This window comes from Ruditapes philippinarum, unplaced genomic scaffold (assembly GCF_026571515.1).
Source record: "Ruditapes philippinarum isolate M1 unplaced genomic scaffold, ASM2657151v2 ctg4746_1_1_1_1, whole genome shotgun sequence".
NCBI classification, from domain to species: Eukaryota; Metazoa; Mollusca; class Bivalvia; order Venerida; family Veneridae; genus Ruditapes; species Ruditapes philippinarum.
Genome location: NW_026863634.1, coordinates 58,596 through 80,810, shown reverse-complemented (window position 1 = coordinate 80,810; position 22,215 = coordinate 58,596). Strand labels below are relative to the sequence as shown.

The window sequence follows — 22,215 nt, the reverse complement described above, 5'->3', positions numbered from 1 at the left end:
CACTTATAAGACGTACTTGCTTATAAGGCACACTCACTTATAAGACGTACTTGCTTATAAGATGCACTTACATATAAGACACACTCACTTATAAGGCACACTCACTTATAAGGCACACTCACTTATAAGACATACTCACTTATAAGGCATACTCACTTATAAGGCACACTCACTATAAGACGTACTTGCTTATAAGGCACACTCACTTATAAGACGTACTTGCTTATAAGATGCACTTACATATAGACACACTCACTTATAAGACACACTCACTTATAAGGCATACTCACTTATAAGACACACTCACTTATAAGACCCACTCACTTATAAGACACACTCACTTATAACACCCACTCACTTATAAGACACACTCACTTTAAGACACACTCACTTATAAGACACACTCACTTATAAGACATACACACTTATAAGACACACTCACTTATAAGACACACTCACTTATAAGACCCACTCACTTATAAGACCCACTCACTTATAAGACACACTCACTTATAAGACACACTCACTTATAAGACACACTCACTTATAAGACATACACACTCACTTATAAGACACACTCACTTATAAGACACACTCACTTATAAGACACACTCACTTATAAGACACACTCACTTATAAGACACACTCACTTATAAGACACACTCACTTATAAGACACACTCACTTATAAGACATACACACTTATAAGACACACTCACTTATAAGACGCACTCGCCTATAAGATGCACTTACATATAAGACACACTCACTTATAAGGCATACTCACTTATAAGACACACTCACTTATAAGACACACTCACTTATAAGACACACTCACTTATAAGACACACTCACTTATAAGACACACTCACTTATAAGACACACTCACTTATAAGACACACACTCATTTATAAGACACACTCATTTATAAGACACACTCACTTATAAGACACACTCACTTTTAGACACACTCACTTATAAGGCATACTCACTTATAAGGCACACTCACTTATAAGACGTACTTGCTTATAAGGCACACTCACTTATAAGACGTACTTGCTTATAAGATGCACTTACATATAAGACACACTCACTTATAAGACACACTCACTTATAAGGCATACTCACTTATAAGACACACTCACTTATTAGACATACTCACTTATAAGACACACTCACTTATAAGACCCACTCACTTATAAGACCCACTCACTTATAAGACCCACTCACTTATAAGACCCACTCACTTATAAGACACACTCACTTATAAGACATACTCACTTATAAGACACACTCACTTATAAGACCCACTCACTTATAAGACACACTCACTTATAAGACATACACACTTATAAGACACACTCACTTATAAGACGCACTCGCCTATAAGATGCACTTACATATAAGACACACTCACTTATAAGGCATACTCACTTATAAGACACACTCACTTATAAGACACACTCACTTATAAGACACACTCACTTATAAGACACACTCACTTATAAGACACACTCACTTATAAGACACACTCACTTATAAGACACACTCACTTATAAGACACACTCACTTATAAGACATACTCACTTATAAGACACACTCACTTATAAGACACACTCACTTATAAGACACACTCATATAAGACACACTCACTTATAAGACACACTCACTTTTAGACACACTCACTTATATGACACACCTTTAAGTTGTTTTAATTCTGGTACATGTACTTGTTGTAGAATCATTTTTTTTCCTTGTAGGTTGAAATGATCTTTTCCTACACCATAGTTTATAGCGACACTACTATATATGAGAAGTGTGCGACCTCATTTCTCAATGATATTGATGGAATCGGCAGCACTTATCCTTTGAATGGTAATATTCCAGCCAGTGGAAACTGTCCTGAGTTAAAATGGGATCAGGTAGCTGAAGGCGCCGGCCGGGGGTTATTCTGTGCTGCACCATTTTTTGCGTCCTTAACTAATAATGAACAGTGTGGTAAGTAGTTCTTGCGGTGTTGTAACACAAGACCATTGTGTGTAAAATATTTTTTTGTATATTTTTATATATATGTCAATGGTTGAGTTACTAATTCCAAATATGGATAATTTTTCCAAATTTCAGAAAATAATTCTCAGACTGAAGCTAGGGTTTACATGTAACTATAATGTTTTTTCAAAGGAAAAAGAATGATGACAGCTGACAACTTTTGAAACCTGAAATAAATTGACTTAGAATTTAGGAGATATGCACTTACTTATTGGACACACAATCAAGTCTTTTATATTGTCAATAATTTGAATGATTGAAATGTAAACTAAGAATAACAGTGAACTACAGTAACTTGTTTTTTTAGTTCAAATTTATTGTTGCATAAACAAAATAATAAATTAGAAATGTTTATCAATACAATATTGATAATTTCATATACTAGGAACTTCTTACACTTGTTAAAGTTTCCTAAAAACATTGTTTTGTCTATTGACTCATTTTCTCAATTTTGGCAGTTTGTGATTGAAATAATACAGAGAAAGGTGGGGTATACGTCTGAGGGTATACTTAAAATAAAGAACTTGACTTTCTACAAGTTTAACATGTGTCTGTATTGTTTACAAATCAACATTTACGTTATTATAAAGGTCAACTTTTTTTATTAGATTATCTATCTAAAACTTGTTCAGTTTGATTTTTATCCAAGATTTGTTTTATTGAATTTTCTATCCAAGATTTGTTTAATTGGATTTTCTATCCAAGTATTATTAATTGAATTTTTTCTATCCAAGGCATATTCAATTGGATTTTAATGCCCCCGCCATAAAATGGCAGGGCATATAGTGTTACCCTGTTCCGTCATTCTGTCATTTCGTCATCATCAGTTTCCCTTCATTATTTTGCTAGCAGTTGCACACGTTCAACACAAATCTGACAAATTGATTTATCATCAGACTAGAAATGTGTCATCATGCCACGGATGCCCCCGCATACAGCCAAAATTTCAAATGTTATAATATTTAGTTCCAAATTTGTTTGCACAAATTATTTTTTTCATTCTATGTTCAAAGCCCTTAAAACTTTTCAATGTTAACACAAACCATTTTTATACAATGTTCAAGGCACTGAAATTATTCAGTCTTAACCTTTTGAAAATAGCATATTGCATATTTGTAGCCAAAATAATGGCTATATACATTTCCACAAAAGTATGAGTGCTGAAACTGAAAGTTCAAAATTTTTCCAACATTCAGGAAAGATAAGTTTGTCCAAAATCATTGAACAACGACCAAATTCCAACTTAAACTGCTTATTCCTAAGATGTATCTATATTATTTTCGAAGTGAAAGGGACATAACTCTGCCAAAAAATCATCGAACCATGACCAAATTCCAACTTGACCAGCGCATTCCTTTGACATATCCATATGTCAATTTTGAGTTAAATATGTAATACTGTTGGGTTGATAATGAACAGAAACTGTAAATTTCATATCATTTTCAAAGTGAAAGGGGCATTACTCTGCCAAAAATCATTGAACCATGACCAAATTCGAACTTGGCCTGCGCATTCCAAAAATATATCCATATGTCAAATTTGAGTTGAATGTGTAATACTGTTGGGGAGATAATAAACGGAAACTGAAAATTTCATATTATTTTTAAAGTGAAAGGGGCATAACTCTGCCAAAAATAATCGAACCATGACCAAATTTGAATTTGACCTGTATTTTCTCATGACATATCTATATGTCAAGTTTGAGTTGAATGTGTTGTACCGTTGGGGAGAAAATGAACGGAAACTGAAAATTTCATATTATTTTCAAAGTAAAAGGGGCAAAACTCTGCCAAAAAACATCGACCCATGACCAAATTCGACCTTGACCTGTATTTTCTCATGACATATCCATATGTCAAGTTTGAGTTAAATGTGTTGTACCATTGGGGAGATAATGAACGGAAACTGAAATTTCATATTATTTTCAAAGTGAAAGGGGCATAACTCTGCCAAAAACCATCAAACCATGACCAAATTTGAACTTGACCTGTATTTTCTCATGACATATCCATATGTCAAGTTTGAGTAGAATGTGTTGTACCGTTGGGGAGATAATGAACGGAAACTGAAAATTTCATATTATTTTCAAAGTAAAAGGGGCATAACTCTGCCAAAAATCATCAAACCATGACCAAATTTGAACTTGACCTGTATTTTTTCATGACATATCCATATGTCAAGTTTGAGTTGCATGTGTTGTACCGTTGGGGAGATAATGAACGGAAACTGAAAATTTCATATTATTTTCAAAGTAAAAGGGGCATAACTCTGCCAAAAATCATTGAACCATGACCAATTTCGAACTTGACCTGTATTTTCTCATAACATATCTATATGTCAAATTTGAGTTCAATATGTGCAACGGTTATTAAGATAATGAACAGAAACTGATGATGACGGAAGGACGGAATGACGGAATTACGGAATGACGGAATGACGGAATGACGGAACAGGGTAACACTATATGCCCTTGCCATTATATGGCGGGGGCATAACAATGCAGGTCAAGTTTGAATTTGGTCATGCACATTGATGAAATTTTCAGTTTCCCCAACTGTTGTACACATTCAACTCTTATTTAAAGATCCTGTATGTTATAATTGAGGTAATTTAACCACACTTAAGTGAAATTTTATATGTGTATATAATTATGCTTATAAAACAATTTTCAAACATCGAAGAATATGTAAAATGTGTACTGAAAATATTTGTTCACATTTAATGTAATCATTAAAATATATGCATTCATTTCTTATTGAAAAAACTTGACTTAGACTTTATAGAAAATAAATTTTCTAATTATCTCCCTTTATTTACATGAAATGTTAATTTCGGTAATATGTTTATAAATAATGCTTTTTGGAACTTACAATATTGATAAATCTTAATTTGAGCATCAAATTTATGACATAAAACCGTAAAAAATTACAGGATCTTTAACATACTTGAAAAGAATTAAGAAATTTCCAGTTTCCATTCATTATCTCGGTGACAGTTGTACATATTCAACTTAAATTTGACATATGGATATGTCAAAGGAATGCACAAGTAATATTCCAATTTGGTAATGGTTAGATGATTTCTGAGTTATGCCCCTTTTACTTTGAAAAAAAATCAATTTCCATTTATTATCTCCCCAACAGCTGTACAACATTCAAATCAAATTTGACATATGAATATGTCAAAGGAATGCGCAGGTCGAGTTTGAATTTAGTCATGTTCAACCATTTTTGGCAGAGTTTTGCCCTTTTAACATTGAAAAATATAAGAAATTTTCAGTTTACTTTCATTATCTCCCCAACAGTTGTACACATTCAAATCAAATTTAACATATAGATATGTCATAGAAATACACTTAATTATTCCTTTTGTACTTTGATAAAAAAAAGAAATTTTTAATTTCCGTTCCTTTATCTACCACACAGTTAAACACATTCAACTCAAATTTGACATATAGATACATCTTAGGAAAAAGCAGGTCAAGTTTGACTTTTGTCATGGTTCGATGATTTTGGACAGTTATCGCTGAAATTTTCAGTTTCCACATTCTTACTTTTGTGGAAATGTATGTATACGAGGGTTGTCCCAATATTCTGTGACAATATTGTTTAAAAGCTAGATAAAATAGATGCTATACCTTCCTCCAAATATAACGGTAACAAGTGATGAGCTTGAGAGTATTGTTCGACAATTGCCATCACCTTTCCTTCTCTTGGGCGACTTTAATGCTCATGATCCTATGTGGGGCAGTACATCTGCGGATGACGGGGGTGATATGGCTGAGGAATTGATGGATGGCTTTCGGCTTTGTTTGTTGAACAGTCGGTCAACTGCATGTTTGCATCCAGCTGCAGGTGCGTTTTCTTGCATCGGCCTCTCGATTGTCCACTCTGCTGTATTCTTGGACTTCGATTGGAGGGTGTTGGATGACCGGTGCGGCAGTGATCGTTTTCCATTGTTGCTTGCATCAGGTGACTCTGTGCCGGATGGGGGACGTCAATTTTTTAAATTTGGGAAGGCAGATTGGGAAACATTTTCTAGGCTCTGTTCCATTGGTCTAGCGATGGGTGAATTTAGTTTAATTTGTGCTGATGTGGCTGGGGCGTTTTCTTCAGCATTGCGTGCTATTGCCTGCAAAGTTGTTCCATTGGCGGAGGATGATGGTGGCGAAGTCGGAGAGCCATGGTTTAACGATGGGTGTGGGGGGGGGGGGTGGCTGTTCGCATACGTGGGGCTTCGCTGGAAGGGTTTGAGCATTGCCCTGCAGCGGAGGACCTTGAGGGTTGTAAAATGTTTGGGGCTGGGGCTGGAGGACCAATTCGTTTGTCTGGGCGCCAATCCTGGCGGTCGTGTGTTTCAAATATTAATTCGGGTGCTCCTATTGGGGGGGGTCTGGGGTGCGGTGCGGAAGGTGAGTGGTAGGTGTAGGGGGTCCAATTGTTCACTTGAAGGCTGTTGATGGCCTGTATGCCGGGGCGGAGGCGGATGTTGCAGAGGCTTTGGCTGGGGCATTTGAGGGGAACTCTTCTTTGAACAATTATTCAGGTGGGTTTCGGCGGCGCGGGTGTGGGGCTGGGAAGGGACATATTGGTTTCGCTTCAAGAAATGATGAGGACTGTGGTTCCCTTTTCTCTGTTGATGACTTGATTTGTTCAATTAAGGCTGCGGGAGACGGTGCTGCGGGCCCGGACGAGGTTTGCTACCAGTTTCTTGGGCGTCTGCCACCCCAATCTCTTGGCTTGCTTCTTGAAATTTTTGGCGGAATTTGGGTTTCTGGTGAATTTCCTAACACTTGGAAGGATGTGTTGGTTGTTCCTGTCCCTGAACCTGGAAGGGATTCGGCTGACCCTGCAGGTTGTCGCCCGGTTTCGCTGGCAGGTTGCCTCTGCAAAGCATTCGAGAGAGTGGTGAATGGTCGGTTGGTTTGGTGTCTGGAAAATGATGGAGTTGTTACTGGTTTTCAGTCGGGTTTTCGTGGGCTGCTTGGAGGTGTGGTGTCCTGGGGGATCTAAGGGATGCTGGACTTGGGGGCGGACTTCCTCTTTTCGTTTCTGGATTTTTGAACGATGGGCACTTTGAAGTGGGACTTGGTTCAACTTTTTCTGGGGATCACCGGCGGGAACAAGGTGTTCCTCGGGGAGGCATGCTTTCTGTTGCACTTTTTGGCCTTGAAATGGACAATATTGCTGGGGCTCTTGCGCCGGGCATGGATTGTTCTCTATATGTAGAATGATGGTTTTCTTGTCTGCTGTCGGTCGGGGGGTGTGGGAGCAATTGGGGGGCAACTTCAACAAGATTTGGATGGGGTCCAGGGGTGGGCAGTGGAGGGTGGTTTTAGGTTTTCAGGGTCGGAAGCTTGATGTGTTCATTTTTGTCTATTGCGGAAGCACCATGGTGACCCTGAACTTTGCATGTCTGGTTCTGGGGTTCCAGTGGTTGGTGGGGCTGGGTTTTTGGGAGTTATATTTGACCAAAGGCTTTCTTTTATTCCAAATGTTGGGCATTTGAAGGCTGGATGCCTTGAAGCTTTGAATTTACTTGGGGTTTTGTCAGGTACAGGTTGGGGATCGAATTCTTCCACGTTGCTGGGACTGTGCGGAGGTCTTGTCCGATCAGAATTGGATTGTGGTTCTGTTGTGTGTGGGTCTGCAAGAGAATCATATCTTCAAATGCTGGATACCATGCATCACCAGGGTTTGCGGTTGGCTTTGGGTGCGTTCGCGCCTCACCTTTGTTTAGGGGGGTCTGTGTGCGGAGGCTTGGGAGCCGTCCCCTTCGGCTTTCTCGGGGGGGGGGGGTGGCTTTTGGCTTCAATATGCAACTAGAATTTCATCAAATAGCAGAAATCCATTCCAAAAATATTATGCCATGTTATATTGAAAAAATTGTTAAACAAACCAAAGGAAATTAAACCATTAGGCCTTCGTTAAAGGGGATTTAGATAAACTTAAAAAGTAATCCTGTCAGTATCCTTCAAAATGTCGATGCGGATGTTCCACCTTTGGACTTACAATTCCCCTGAAATAAATATTAACCTTTTCAAATATAAAAAAGTCATCAAAATTCACATGAACCATTCAAAGAGAATTTTCTAAGCAATTAAGGAAGAACATGAAAATTTTATTACCATATTTTTTACGGACGGTTCAAAGGAAGGTTGCAAAGTAGCACCGGCTGTGTATGAAAATGATTTTTTACATTCTAGTTATGAGGTTACCAGATAAAATGCATCAATTTTATTGCTGAAGCAAAAGCTATAGATTTAGCATTGTCATACATAGAACAGCATACCCATGATAATTTTTTTGAATTTTTCTGACTTGCTTTCTGTTTTAATATCCTTTAAAAATAAAAAATCTGACAATAATCATGATAAAGAAAACTTTCTTTTTACGATTTCACGATTATACTTAAAATAAAATCTGTTAAATTATATTGGATTTTCCAAGTCATGTAGGTATTACGAGGAAATGAAAAAGTAGATGCTTTAGCTAAACAAGCATTTAAATTTTAAAAAAAAAACTGACTTATTGTTTACCTGCTTTTGTGATTTTAGAACGGCTATAAATAAACTCGTTTCATCTGAATGGAAAGCAAATTGGGACAATGCCGTCTTTAATAAACTTCATGATATAAACCCATCTCTGTCTTTGTCAAACCGCCATGATCAAACAGTTCATCTTCGATGCCGAATTGGACACACTAAAGTTACCCATTCTTATCTCCTCACGAATGACAATGCCCCTTTCTGTGTAGGTTGTAATGAAAACTTTACTGTCAAGCATTTTCTTCTGGAATGTCGTGATTTTTCACAGACCCGTAACAGATTTTATAATGTAAACTCACTCAAAGAACTCTTTAATACAATTCCATCAAAAAACATCATCGATTATTTGAAAGAGATAAACTTGTATTCAAGGATCTGATTGGCTCTTTTTTATTATCATTTACAAAGTTTTACATAATATTTTAAGCCTATTATAGCATTCGGCACGATATGGCCATTTATGTGTTGATGTGCCGTAAAATCCAAACAAACAAACAGATAAAATTGAGCCATTCTCAAATACTCTCTGAAGAATTTAACAAATAAACGATGCAGTTTTACCCAGAAATCGTCAATTACAGACATACTTATGTGGTTCTTAGTCTCTGTTGAATGGTTGGATTGTATACATTAATTTCTTGCTATGGGCGAACTTTCGGTCTCATTGCAGTGATTGCACCAGTTTTAGCTTAGGGAAATAGGCGCCGAAGATCAGTCTTCCTATTTGTCTTTTCCTAAATTTCGCTTTCTGTAGTGCAGAACTCTCGTTCCGTTCATGTCTTTTGAAAACAAATGTTCGGGATATGTTGCTAAACTGTTCTATTCGGTATATTAGTTGAAAAATTTAACAGGTGTCATCCCGAAATACTCACGAAACACCTGATAACTATTTGCTGCGCCGCACATTCTTCGGATGTCGCCATTTTTTCTTTCCTTTTTTCTGTTTGATATTTTTATTTTTTCGTATCTTGTTCATTTCTTAAGTTATGTAAAAAATTTATGTAAAATGTTCAACAATTATGTCAACATAGGAGCAGAGGAAATCAGTGCGATATTGTGCTGACACATCATCAGATATTTGAAATATACGTATTCTATTTAAACCTATACAAAACAAAACACACATTTTTTGACATGCGCCGGGAACTCAAACCAATGTCGTTAATATTGAAAAAATAAACTCGAGTAGATATTTTATAAATAATTTGTTGTAAGGTAAAATAATAAACTTATAGGTTATATATGTAAATTGTTATCTATTGTCATTAAAAATGAACCATCTATAAGATTTTTCACAGACTTTTGAGACAACCCTCATAAGGTTGAAATCGCATGTGCAGGTATTGAACCAGAAAATACAAATCAAGTTCAAATTTGGTTTTGGTTCGATGATTTTTGACAGAGTTATACAATTTAAACTTTAAAAAAATAAGAAATTTTCAGTTTCTGTTCTTACTTTTTAAGAATGTATGTCTGAGGTTGACTTTGCATTATTGATATTTTAACAGAAAATACAAGTCAAGTTATAATTTGGTCATGGTCAAATGTTTATTGACAGTTATCCCCCTTGAACTTGGAAAAGATTTAAAATTCACAATTTCTAATCATTATCTCTGCTACAAATTTGCAATATGCAATTTGCAATAGGTTGGCACTGAATAATTTCAGGGCCTTGATCTTTGTATAAAAATGGTTTGTTTAAGTCGTTGCATATTTTAAGGGCCTGAAATCAGAATGAAAAAAAGGGTTTGTACAAACAAATTTGGAACAAAATATTATTATAACATTAAAATTTTGCAATTGTGGCTGCATTTCTAGTTTATTCTTTCTGTCAAAGACTTATTTTATTGGCTTTTCTATCCAAGTCTTATTTAATTAGATTTTCTATACAAGTCATTTTTAATTGGGATTTCTATCCAAGGCTTATTTCTATCCAATACTTATTTTATTGGATTTCTTATCCCAGACTGATTTTATTGGATTTTCTATCCAAGACTTATTATTGGATTTTCTATCCAAGACTTATTTTATTGGATTCTTAAATATTTTTCTTGGCAATATTGGTAATTTTGGCTTTGCATTGCTAGTCCTATCAGGATTTAATCATTATCTTGGTTACTTCTTCTAATGTTTACAGTCCGATGTCCAGCTGGCACGCAGTCTAACGGAGAATTTTGCTCAATATGCCCAAAAGGTACATATAGGACCCTTGCAGGTGCTTCATGCATTCAATGCCCCACTGGTTATACAACAAGATATCCTGGTGCCACAAATAGTGGATCGTGTATCGGTAAGTACTGCTTATGTTCTGCCATTTTCAATTTTTAAATGGGGAAACACATTGTTTTTATGGTCTATATAAACTTTATATAAGTTCTAACAAGTTTTTTCAACTTGACTTTAACACAACAAAAGTTTACTTACCTTGGAATGGGTGACATGGTTTCAAGACTTTGCTTGCAACTTCATATATTATAAACCAAGGAATGTTTCCATAAAGCTTCAGGAATATCTTCTGGGTAATAATTTTAAGTCTTTAACCATTACCCATAACAATAGCAAGAAATTAAATCGTCACAGAGTTGCCCTCCTTTGTGAAATACTAGTATATAGATTCCTAACAAGGGTTTTGAATGTAAGTTCTAGGTCGACAGTTATGAAATTTTCAATAATAACTCCAGGCATGTCTTGACTATCATAAATGAAGAACCAACACCCATAACTCTGCCCTGTACCAGTATGTTTACTGAATTATTCCCCTTTCTTAACTTTTTAAATTCCTCTGAATTGGTTACCATTTGTAGAATCAAACCATCAACATTTCATTGATTAAGATTTTAAACATGATCATCAAGTACTTATTTTATAAAATGCCTATTATTTTTAAAACAGCCCCTTGTACTGGACAAATTTCTACAACTGGATTCAGTCCCTGTTTAATTTGCCAGAAAGGTAGCTACAGATCTGACATTTTGACATGTCAGTCTTGTGGATTTGGGCAGACGACAAATGGAGATGGCGCCACTAGTCCAGATGATTGTGTATCTAGTACTATCGATGATGGTAAATATTTCATATATTTTTCTTTTCCAGTGATGTTCTTAATACTTGAAAAAGAATGTTTGTATTCTATGTCAGTTTGACATATTTTTGTATATAGTTATACATAGCAATAAATAATATTTTGTTTTATTTTGCTGGAAAAGGAGATGAAGTTTTGATGTGACATCACATTTGTATTTTTTTGTTATAATTCTGAAGAACAATTTTAAATACTTTCTTTTTCGTTTTCAATGATACAAGAAAAAGATTTTAGAAAATACATGTATCAATAAAGTAAGGCATTCAGAGGACATTAGTCAGGTAAGATTTATAGATATGGTGGGAATGATAATGATGATCATGTTTGATGTTTTACTAGTTAGCTAACCTGAGCTTGCTCAGGGTGAGCTTTTAGGATCATTGAATGTCCGCCGTCCGTCCACACTTGTTCGTTAATACTCTAGCGCTCAAATTTTTGCCTTAATCATCATCAAACTTTGTCAGGATGCTTATTTAGTTGATAGCTCAGATGAGTTTGAACATGGTTCATCTCGGATGAAAAACTAGGTCACCGGTGCTAAAAATAGAAAAAACCTTTATAACACTCTAGAGGTCACTTTTTTGTCTTAATCATCATCAAACTTGGCCAGGATGCTTATCTTATTGATAGCTCAGATGAGTTCGAATATGGGTTATCTGGGATGAAAAAAATAGGTCACCGGAGCTAAAAATAGAAAAACCTTGTTAACACACTAGCGGTCACATTTTTGACTCAATTATCATCGAAATTGGTCAGGGTGCTTGTCTAGGTCATTGCTCATATGAGTTCGAACATGGGTCATCTCGCATGAAAAACTAGGTCACCTGAGCTAAAAATAGAAAATCTTATTAACACTCCAGTGGCTACTGTTTTGATCCAAGTATCCTGGAAATTGGTCTGTAAGTTTTTGATGATTTCTAGGTCAAGTTCGAATATGGATCACCTGCGTAAAAAACTAGGTCATACTGCTCAAATATGGATAATCCTTGTTAACACTCTAGTGGTCACATTTCTGACTCACCTGTTATGAAACTTGGTCAGAATGCTTGTCTAGGTAATTGTTCGGATGAGTTTGATGGGTCAGGTGAGCGATCTAGGGCCATCATGGCCCTCTTGTTTATTATATCCCCGAAACGAAGTTTGGGTTTGGGGGTCGGTGCGGGGAGCATATCTTGAAGACTAATGGTTGGAATTCAAAACAATTTCATACAATTGTCAAGCACATTGAGAGGAAGTGCAGTGCACAAGAACCATAACTCCATGTTGACTAATTACAGAGTTATTGCCATTTGTTACTTTTCCTTGTCCGGAGCATAGCTTGAATCATACTGGTTTGATTTCAAAACAACTTCATACAATGGTCAAGCACAATAAGAGGAAATTCAGTGCACAAGAACCATAATTCTATCTAAAGCAATTACAGAGTTATTGCAATTTGTTTCTTTTCCATTGCTTTTTTTCTTGTCAGAAGCATAACTTGAAAACTACTAGTTGGAATTCAATACAACTTCATACAATGGTCAAGCACATTGAGAGGAAGTGCAGTGCACAAGAACTATAACCCCATCTTGACTGATTACAGAGTTATTGCCTTTTGATACTTTTCTTTGTCCGGAGCATAACTTGAAAAGCAGTGCTTCAAAACATCTTCATACAATGGTCATGCACAAAAAGAGGAAGTGCAGTGCACAAGAACCATAACTCTATCTAAAGTAAAAATAGAGTTACTGCGCTTAGTAGCTTTTCTGTTGCATTTTCCTTGTCTGGAGTTTAACTTGAAAACCACTAGTTGGAATTCATTACAATTTCATACAATGGTCAAGCACATTGAGAGAAAATGCAGTGCACAAGAACCATAACTTCATCTTGACTTATCACAGAGTTATTGCCCTTCATTACTTTTTCATGTCCAGTGCAAAACTTATATACTAATGGTTGGAATTCAATGCAACTTCTTACAATGGTCAAGCACAAAAAGAGGAAGTTTAGTGCACAAGAACCATAACACTATCCAGAGTAATTATAGAGTTATTGCCCTTTTTAACTTTTTCTTGTTGCAGAGCATAACATGAAATATACTTGTTCAATACAAGTTTGTACAATGGTCAAGTATATTGAGAGAAAGCACAGGAACCATAAGTTTTTCTGACTCATTTTTAGACTAAATGCCCTTTTGTTACTTTTTATGCCCTCACTTCAAATTCGCATTTGTCTCTCTGTCGGTCTGTCGGTCCGTAGACAAAATGGTTTCCGAGTGATAACTAAAGAACCCTTAGGCCTAGGAACTTCAAACTTGGTATGGTGATTGTTCATGATCAGCAGATGACCCCTATTGATTTTGGGATCAAGGGATCAAAGGTCAAGTTCACATTGACCTTTTAAGTAAAAACTGTTTCCGATCAATAACTAAAGAACGCTTAGGCCTAGGAACCTCAAACTTTATATGATGATTGGTAATTACCAGTAGATGACCGCAATTGATTTTGGGGTTAAGGGGTCAGTTTCATATTGACTTTGTACTTAAAGACAGTTTCTGACCAAAAATTCAACAACTCAAGTTGCCTAGGTTGATATTTTTATATTTAACTAACTAGAAATGTGTCATCATGCCACGGATGCCCCCGTATGCAGCCAAAATTTCAGATGATATAATATTCAGTTCCAAATTTGTTTGCAATTATTTTTTTCATTTTAAGTTCAAAGCCCTTAAAACTTTTCAATGTTAACACAAACCATTTATATACAATGTTGGAGGCACTGAAATTATTCAGTCTTAACCTTCTGTAAATTGCATATTGCATATTTGTAGCCAAAATAATGGCTACATACATTTCCACAAAAGTATGAGTGCTGAAACTGAAAATTCAAAATTTTTCCAACATTCAAGAAAGATAAGTTTGTCCAAAATCATTGAATCACAACCAAATTCAAACTTAAACTGCTTATTCCTAAGATGTATCTATCTGTTTAAATTGAAGTTGAATGTGTACAATCATTGGGGAGATAATGAACGGAAATTTAAAATTTCTGATTTTTTTTTCAAAGTTGAAGATGGATTACTCTGTCAGCTATCATCAAACCATGACCAAATTCTAAATTGACCAATGTATTCTTATGACATATCCGAATCTTTAATTTGAGTTGAATATGCACAACTTTTGGGGAGATAATGAATAGGAACTGAAAATTTCCTTTTTTCAAAGTTAAAGGGGCATAACTCAAAAATCATCAAACCATGACAAAAATCAAACTTGACCTGCACATTTCTTTGACGTTTACATATGTCAAATTTGAGTTGAATGTGTAATACCCTAGAGGAGATAATGAACGGAAACTGAAAATTTCATATTATTTTCAAAGTGAAAGGACATAACTCTTGCCAAAAAATCATCGAACCATGACAATATACCAACTTGACATGCGCATTCCTTTGACATATCCATATATCAAATTTGAGTTGAATATGTAACACTGTTGGGGAGATAAGGGACAGAAACTGTAAATTTCATATTAATTACAAAGAGAAAGGGGCATTACTCTGCCAAAAATCATTGAACCATAATTAAATTCGAACTTGGCCTGCGCATTCCATTGACATATCCATATGTCAAATTTGAGTTGAATATGTAATACTGTTGGGGAGATAATAAATGGTAACTGAATTTTTAAAAGTGAAAGGGGCATAACTCTGCCAAAAATCATTGAACCATGACCAATTTCGAACTTGACCTGTATTTTCTCATGACATATCCATATGTCAAGTTTAAGTTGAATCTGTTGTACCGTTGGGGAGATAATGAACGGAAACGGAAAATTTCATATTATTTCAAAGTAAAAGGGGCATAACTAAGCCAAAAATCATCGAACCATGACCAAATTCGAACTTGACCTGTATTTTCTCATGACATATCCATATGTCAAATTTGAGTTGAATAAGTGCAACCGTTACTAAGATAATGAACGGAAACTGATGATGACGGAATGACGGAATGACGTTATGAGGCCTATATGATTCATAAAATTTATGCATATATTATTTGTAAGATTTGTAATAACTTAAATTGCTGCACACAACCTATGTGGTCACAATAATTATTACATTTTGACTATAGTAATGACCAGTAGATAACCCTTATTAATTATTTGTTCACTGGGTCATAAGTCATGCATAATAACCTGGTCACATGACTAATTGACTGCTAATAGGGGGCATACATGTTTTACAAACATATCTTGTTTATATTGTCCAGTGCATTACTTGAAAATTAATGGTTGGAATTCTATGTAACTTTATACAATGGTCAAGGACATTGAAATGAAGTGCAGTTCTCAGGAACAATAACTCTATTTGGATTTATTACATAGTTATTGCCCTTTGCTATTTTTTTGTCCGGTGCATTACTTGAAAACTAATGGTTGGAATTCTATCCAACTTCATACAATGGTCAAGCACATTGAGAGGAAGTGCAATGCATAAGAACCTTAACTCGATTCGGACTTATTACTGTAGAGCTATTGCCAATTGTTACTTTTCTTGTCCAATGCATAACTTGAAAACTAGTTTTTGGAATTCGAGACAACTTCATACAATGGTCCAGCGCAATAAGAGAAAGTGCAGTGTACAATAACCATAACTCCATCTTCAGTATTTGCAGAGTTATTGCCCTTTGTTTCTTTTCCTTTTCCTTGTCCAGTGCATAGCTTAAAAACTAATGTTCCTACAATGGTCAAGTGCAATGAGTGGAAGTGCAGTGCTGAAAAACTGTAACTCTATCTGGACTTATTAAAGTAATTTAATAAAATTTCATCAATGGTCAACCACAGTGAAAGGAAATGCAACATACGAGAACCACAACTATCTTTAATCGCCAACAAGGTTAACTCTATTTAAATTCTTTTACAAGGAGTTTCTGTTATTTGTAACTTCTTCATTTCCTAAGCAGTCTCGCGGGGGTATTAAAATGTCATTGGAAAATATCTCAGGTACATCGAATATAAAAAAATCATAAAGTAATATGTAAGTTATTGTATTCTAAGATATCAATGAAACTTAAAATCGCCATCAATACGCTAGTCAGGTCGTCATTTTCACGAATGATCTTGAAAAACAAAAATTTTCATGGAAATATTTTTGATGAGGTTTAAAGTATAATGTCTCAGCAACCATATGCGCTAACTTATTTCTTCCAATTTGGTGTACAATAAAAAATATTGGTCCATTTATTTATTGTGGTGCATGTTTTAGCCACTAAATTGCACAATTCTGCGTTACTTTTGTACAATTCCTGTTTATTTGCACATTCCTGCATTATTGGATATACACGGTGTATTAGTTTGTTTTATTTTGCTGGAAAAGGAGATGAAGTTTGATGTGACATCACATTCGTATTTTGTTGTTATTCATGTATTCTGAAGAAATCGACAAGACACAAAGATAAGGGACATTGCACAAAGCCATGTTTTAAAACATCAACATTTAGGCTATAAAAATTAAGAAAGGTTGCCCAATTATATCAGTATTGAGTTCTTTAGGACTATGTTCCTCAGTGAGTATAAAACAAGGAATGGCGAATGTTTCCATGACAATTTGATTGATGAACTTCAGTACATCTTATGGAATTCATCTACTATAGGTGTTTGAAATGATTTATGTGGAGAACTTGGCAGTTAATTTCAGCAAAAAGCAGTGAAGTATTGGTACAAAACCCCTGAGCACTTATTAGACAATTACCCATAGGAATAAGACTGAAATTCTGTTCAAGTGGTAATGAATTTTAAAAAAAAAGGTAACCCCAAAAAATGTAAATTAAGTATTTTAATGTAATTTTGATATGTTACTTGGAGCTAATTTGTTTTCAATATTTTTACAGTACCATGCACAATAGGGACTCAGCTGAATGGCAACACCTGTGAACCATGTCAAATAGGTACATACAGAAGTGTGAACACATTATCCAACACCTGTGTAGCTTGTCCAGCAGCTGGGACAAGCACTTATATTAGAGGAGCAACATCAAGCAGTCAATGCTATGGTAATTGTCTGGTAATTTAGATGTTGATAAAATGGTTTAGAAAAAGATGTCTAATTTTGTTAATACAGTTCAGATAAAAGGAATTTTGGTCATATACTGTATGTGTCTTTGAATTGGCGGAAGGAAATTTTTGTAGAAAGGTCCATGTTCTTGCTATTTACTTTGCGGAGGTGACTGCCGAAAAATCCTTAATTCGCGTAGACCGCTCAGGGGAAGAAGAAAAGAAAATTACTGTAATCATCGTGGGAGTTCACAGTTATTAGCTCGACTTTTCTATGAAAAGGGGAGCTATCCTACTCGCCCCGGCGTCGGCGTTGGCGTCACACCTTGGTTAAGTTTTTCGTACCACCCCACTTTATTTCAGAAGTATTACAAGTATGGCTTTGAAACTTACCATACTTCATCATAACCTCCATCTACAGACAAGAGTACATAACTCTGTCAAGGTTTTTGACAGAATTATGGCCCTTTTTTGACTTAGAAAGTGTATTGAGCTTGGTTAAGTTTTTTGTACCACCTCACTTTATTTCAAAACCATTGGAGGTATTGCTTTGAAACTGACCATACTTGTTTACCATCACGACCTTCATCAACAGACAAGAGGACATAACTCTGTCAAGGTTTTTGACAGAATTATGCCCCTTTTTGACTTAGAAAATACATTGAATATGGGTAAAATCCACTTATTGCCTTAACCCTTTGAGATATTGCTTTGAAACTTTTAATGCTATTTCACATCATTACCCCCATCTGTACGCAAGAGAAGGTAACTCTGTCAAGGATTTGTTTTAAAAATTAAGGCCTTTTATCGACTTAGAATCTTGGTTAAGTTTTTAGTACCAGTCCACTTTTTGACTGAACTGTTTGAGATATTAATTTGAAAGTTGGAATACTTGTTTACAATCATGATTCCCAAATTTATTTAAGGCTCAACTCAGTTTTTTTTTCTTTCTTACCAGCCCTCTTTTGACTTAAACATTTCAAACTTTGCTGCAGTGTTCAAGGGTATCACACAATTCAGTAAAATAATTCTTCACTAAATATCTTAATGCTCATGGCCATTGTTCACTTTAAAAATACAGAGATTCTTGTATTGCCTTTTACTGCAAAAACTTTTTTTATTGGCAAGCAATAAAAAAGTCGAGCGCGCTGTCTTACGGACAGCTCTTGTTTTTAATGCCTGGTGTCAAACAATACGCTAGTGTACAGGACAAAGCCATTGTCTTGTTTGTTTGTGTGTGTGTTTTTTTTTACGCCTTTTTCCAACAGTCTTTCAGTCATATAGGTGGGTAGTTTCCTAACCATCGTTCCTGGAGAGTTACACCAGTACTAGACTACCTTCCTCCGTGCTAAAGTACCAAAGCATCTTCTGGGGATCAAACCCACGCCAGAGAGGTAACTGGATTAGCAGTCATCGGCTCTTACCCCTCGACCACTGAGGCGGTTGTCTAACGGATATATTATGGCAAACAAAAGAATGCCCGTTAATGTGATTGATTTTTCACAGTTTGCGTCAAAAACGATTTAGCTGATGAAAAACTTGGAAAACAAAACACAATTACACAGTTAACATTTAAATAAAATCGTATGTATTGGAAGCATTTATTTTATACTTTTCAATGGATTACTGATTTATCCATGAAAATATTATTTGATAATTTCACAGTAAAAATTATCAAAATATAATTTCACACTTTTCAATAACGAAACTACTTTTTTACGATTTTCCCCATGTGATCTTGTTTTTGCTGACAATTTTTACAATGTCAGGCTGTTTAGAGAAAAGCAAAGCTGAAATTGATATATAACTTAAATGTCAAAAGTTATAAAAAGAAGAAAACTTACTTCTATTCATCCAAATTAGCAATCACCAAATATCGTCCCTTAATTTTTTTGATTCATTTTTACAGTCTGAAAAATACATTCCTTCCACATGCAAAACTGCTCTTGATGACATTTGGGCATATTTAAGTATCCTACGAACAATAACTGCCGTATGCTTTATGAAAACTTGAAAAGCAATGATAGCCATCAGCCCGAAGAATAAGTAAACAACCCAGCGTTGGTATTAGGCAGCCTTTCAACAATTCCAAGTTTCCAATTTCCTAGCCGTTTTTTTAATGTTTACACATCTGTCAACATTTATATATTGTCTGTTACAATCCTCAAATAAGTTTTCTTTCTTTTAAAAATGTGTATGACTAACAAATCCAAATGATATCCCTCTGAATCAAACACAATTATTTTCCTCCCGTGAAATACACAACTTTTAAAAATGGCGCCCGCTTGCATTAAACATAGCCAGGTCTAATATGAATTCGCAGTAAGTAACAGAAATATGGATGGATGGTTTGACTTTCTCTCCTACTAGAATTGTTTGCTTTTATTATTAAAACAAGCGATCATTCATATTTTTTAATAAAATGAATAATATCACCGCCATTTAACGTTGATTATGGAACTTATTTTTCAGCCCAAGACATCTTGTGTTTTAAGAGAAAATCAACTAATACATGTACATAATAGAGACTACCAGTGGGGAAACAGAATTTAATATTAAAGTAATATCAAGGAAATTACGTTTTAACTTGTTTTTAAACATAAAATAAAAAGAAAATTTGTTTGTTTGTTGTGTAGGATGTAATTTTATTTCATCTTGTGAACTTTAAATATTTTCACGCCACTCGTGAGAATACTGTTTTTAAAGCTCAGTCGATGAAATAAAATTTCATCTTACACACAAACAAACAAATATCCTCTATATAATACACCACTGAGATACATTGTTCTATAGAAGCGCGAAAATATGATTATTAAGAAAGTATTGGTGTTGAAATATTAACGCTTAACATGAATTCACGGATCGAATGTCACTGCAAAGATCGAGAAAATTTGAAGCCTGTGGATATTTCTAAACACAGTAATTTAAATGGAAGCATACAAAAACACAATTTAAGGTTATTTGATTTGTGGGGGCAAAATAGTTCTGGATTAGAAATAACATTTTATAGCTGGGTGTGTTCATGGTCTCTTTCTTTAATGATAACAAAAATTAAACATTTACAAGATGTGAATATTTAAACCCCTCAAAATTGTAACTGATCTACCAGCATTTTAATCTTTTATTATCCCCACCTTGTAACCTTGTTAGCTGGGAACTGCATATAGCAAGCTTATGGGGAGTTATTGCTTGGGATGTAGGTTCAAGGTTACTGTTACTACACCATAAGAAGGTGATGTGATGTGTGCAACTCAAAGGTCAAATTCATAGCTAGGGTCTGAACTTGTCATTTTGTCAAATAGCATTAAATGCAACTGGAGTTTTAATTTAAAGTTCATATAAACTGCGTGTATGATGGAATTTAAATGAATTTGGTACACATGGTTTTTATGTGAATTGTTGCATGCAAGATCCACATCATTGCTTGAAGGTTTCATTGTTGTACTTGGAAGTCAAATGTAAATCTTGTTCGGTTTATAAAAACTTTGCCTTGGAAAGGCGACATATAGGGGTTACTTTTGTCGGCGGCGTTGTTGGCATTGGACTCGGCGTCCCCTAAAGCTTGTCCGGAGCATAACTCAGTCTGATTGACTTCAAACTTGGTATGCATGCTTCTTTCAATAACCTGAAGTGCAATGCACAAGGACTGGTACTCTGCACTTCTTAATTTTTAAGTTATTGCCCTTTGTTAATTTTCATACTTTAATTTTGTCCGGGCCATTTCTCTTCAACTATAAAAGCTATGGACTTGAAACTTTATAGGATGATAAATCTTATTAAGAGGAAGTGCAGTGCTTAAAAACTAGCACTCTGTTTTTTTTTATTTTTTGAGTTATTGCCCTTTGTTAATTTTCATACTTTATTTTTGTACGGGCCATTTTTCCTAAACAATGAAAGCTATTTTCTTTAAACTTCATAGAATGATAGATCTCATTAAGAAAAAGTGCAGTGCACAAGGACCGGTACTCTTCACTTCTTATTTTTTTGAATTATTGCCCTTTTTTATTTTCATTCTTTATTTAAAAGCTTTGGACATGAAACTTCATAGGATGATAGGTCTTATTGAGATGAAGTGCAGTGCATAAAAACCTGTACTCCATGGTTTTAGAGTTATTGCCCTTTGTTAATTTTCATACTTTAATTGTGTCGGGACCATTTCTCTTCAACTATAAAAGCTATGGACTTGATTATCTTCATAGGATGATAGAGCTCATTAAGAAGAACTGGTACTCTGCACTTCTTATTCTTTTAGTTATTGCCCTTTTAGCAGTGTTTATAAATAACCTACAGTTTAGAAGAAAATGCTTAAGTGACAACTATACTGTTCACAAGGCGACACATCCGACTCGCGGAGTTCTCGTTGAAATATTTGGCATATACCTCCACTACAGCCAGATAATTTGTTGCATGCAAGACATTACAGGGACACATATCTAGTTTTAAAATACATTAGAAATTTTGATTTAGAAATATAGGATTGTATTCAAATAAAAAGAAGAGAAACA

General features: G+C 35.0%; 1 protein-coding gene across 1 annotated transcript in view; it reads left to right on the top strand.

The window, feature by feature from the left end:
- Nucleotides 1–22,215, top strand: part of LOC132722767 (sushi, von Willebrand factor type A, EGF and pentraxin domain-containing protein 1-like) — a gene marked incomplete at its 5' end in the record, with an annotated part of 92,898 nt that overhangs the window by 47,258 nt on the left and 23,425 nt on the right. Inside the window, 4 exons of the mRNA XM_060707326.1 lie at nucleotides 1,760–1,997; nucleotides 10,733–10,885; nucleotides 11,488–11,658; nucleotides 17,548–17,709. Coding sequence (XP_060563309.1) covers nucleotides 1,760–1,997; nucleotides 10,733–10,885; nucleotides 11,488–11,658; nucleotides 17,548–17,709 — 724 coding nt within the window. The remainder of the gene's footprint in view (nucleotides 1–1,759; nucleotides 1,998–10,732; nucleotides 10,886–11,487; nucleotides 11,659–17,547; nucleotides 17,710–22,215) is intronic.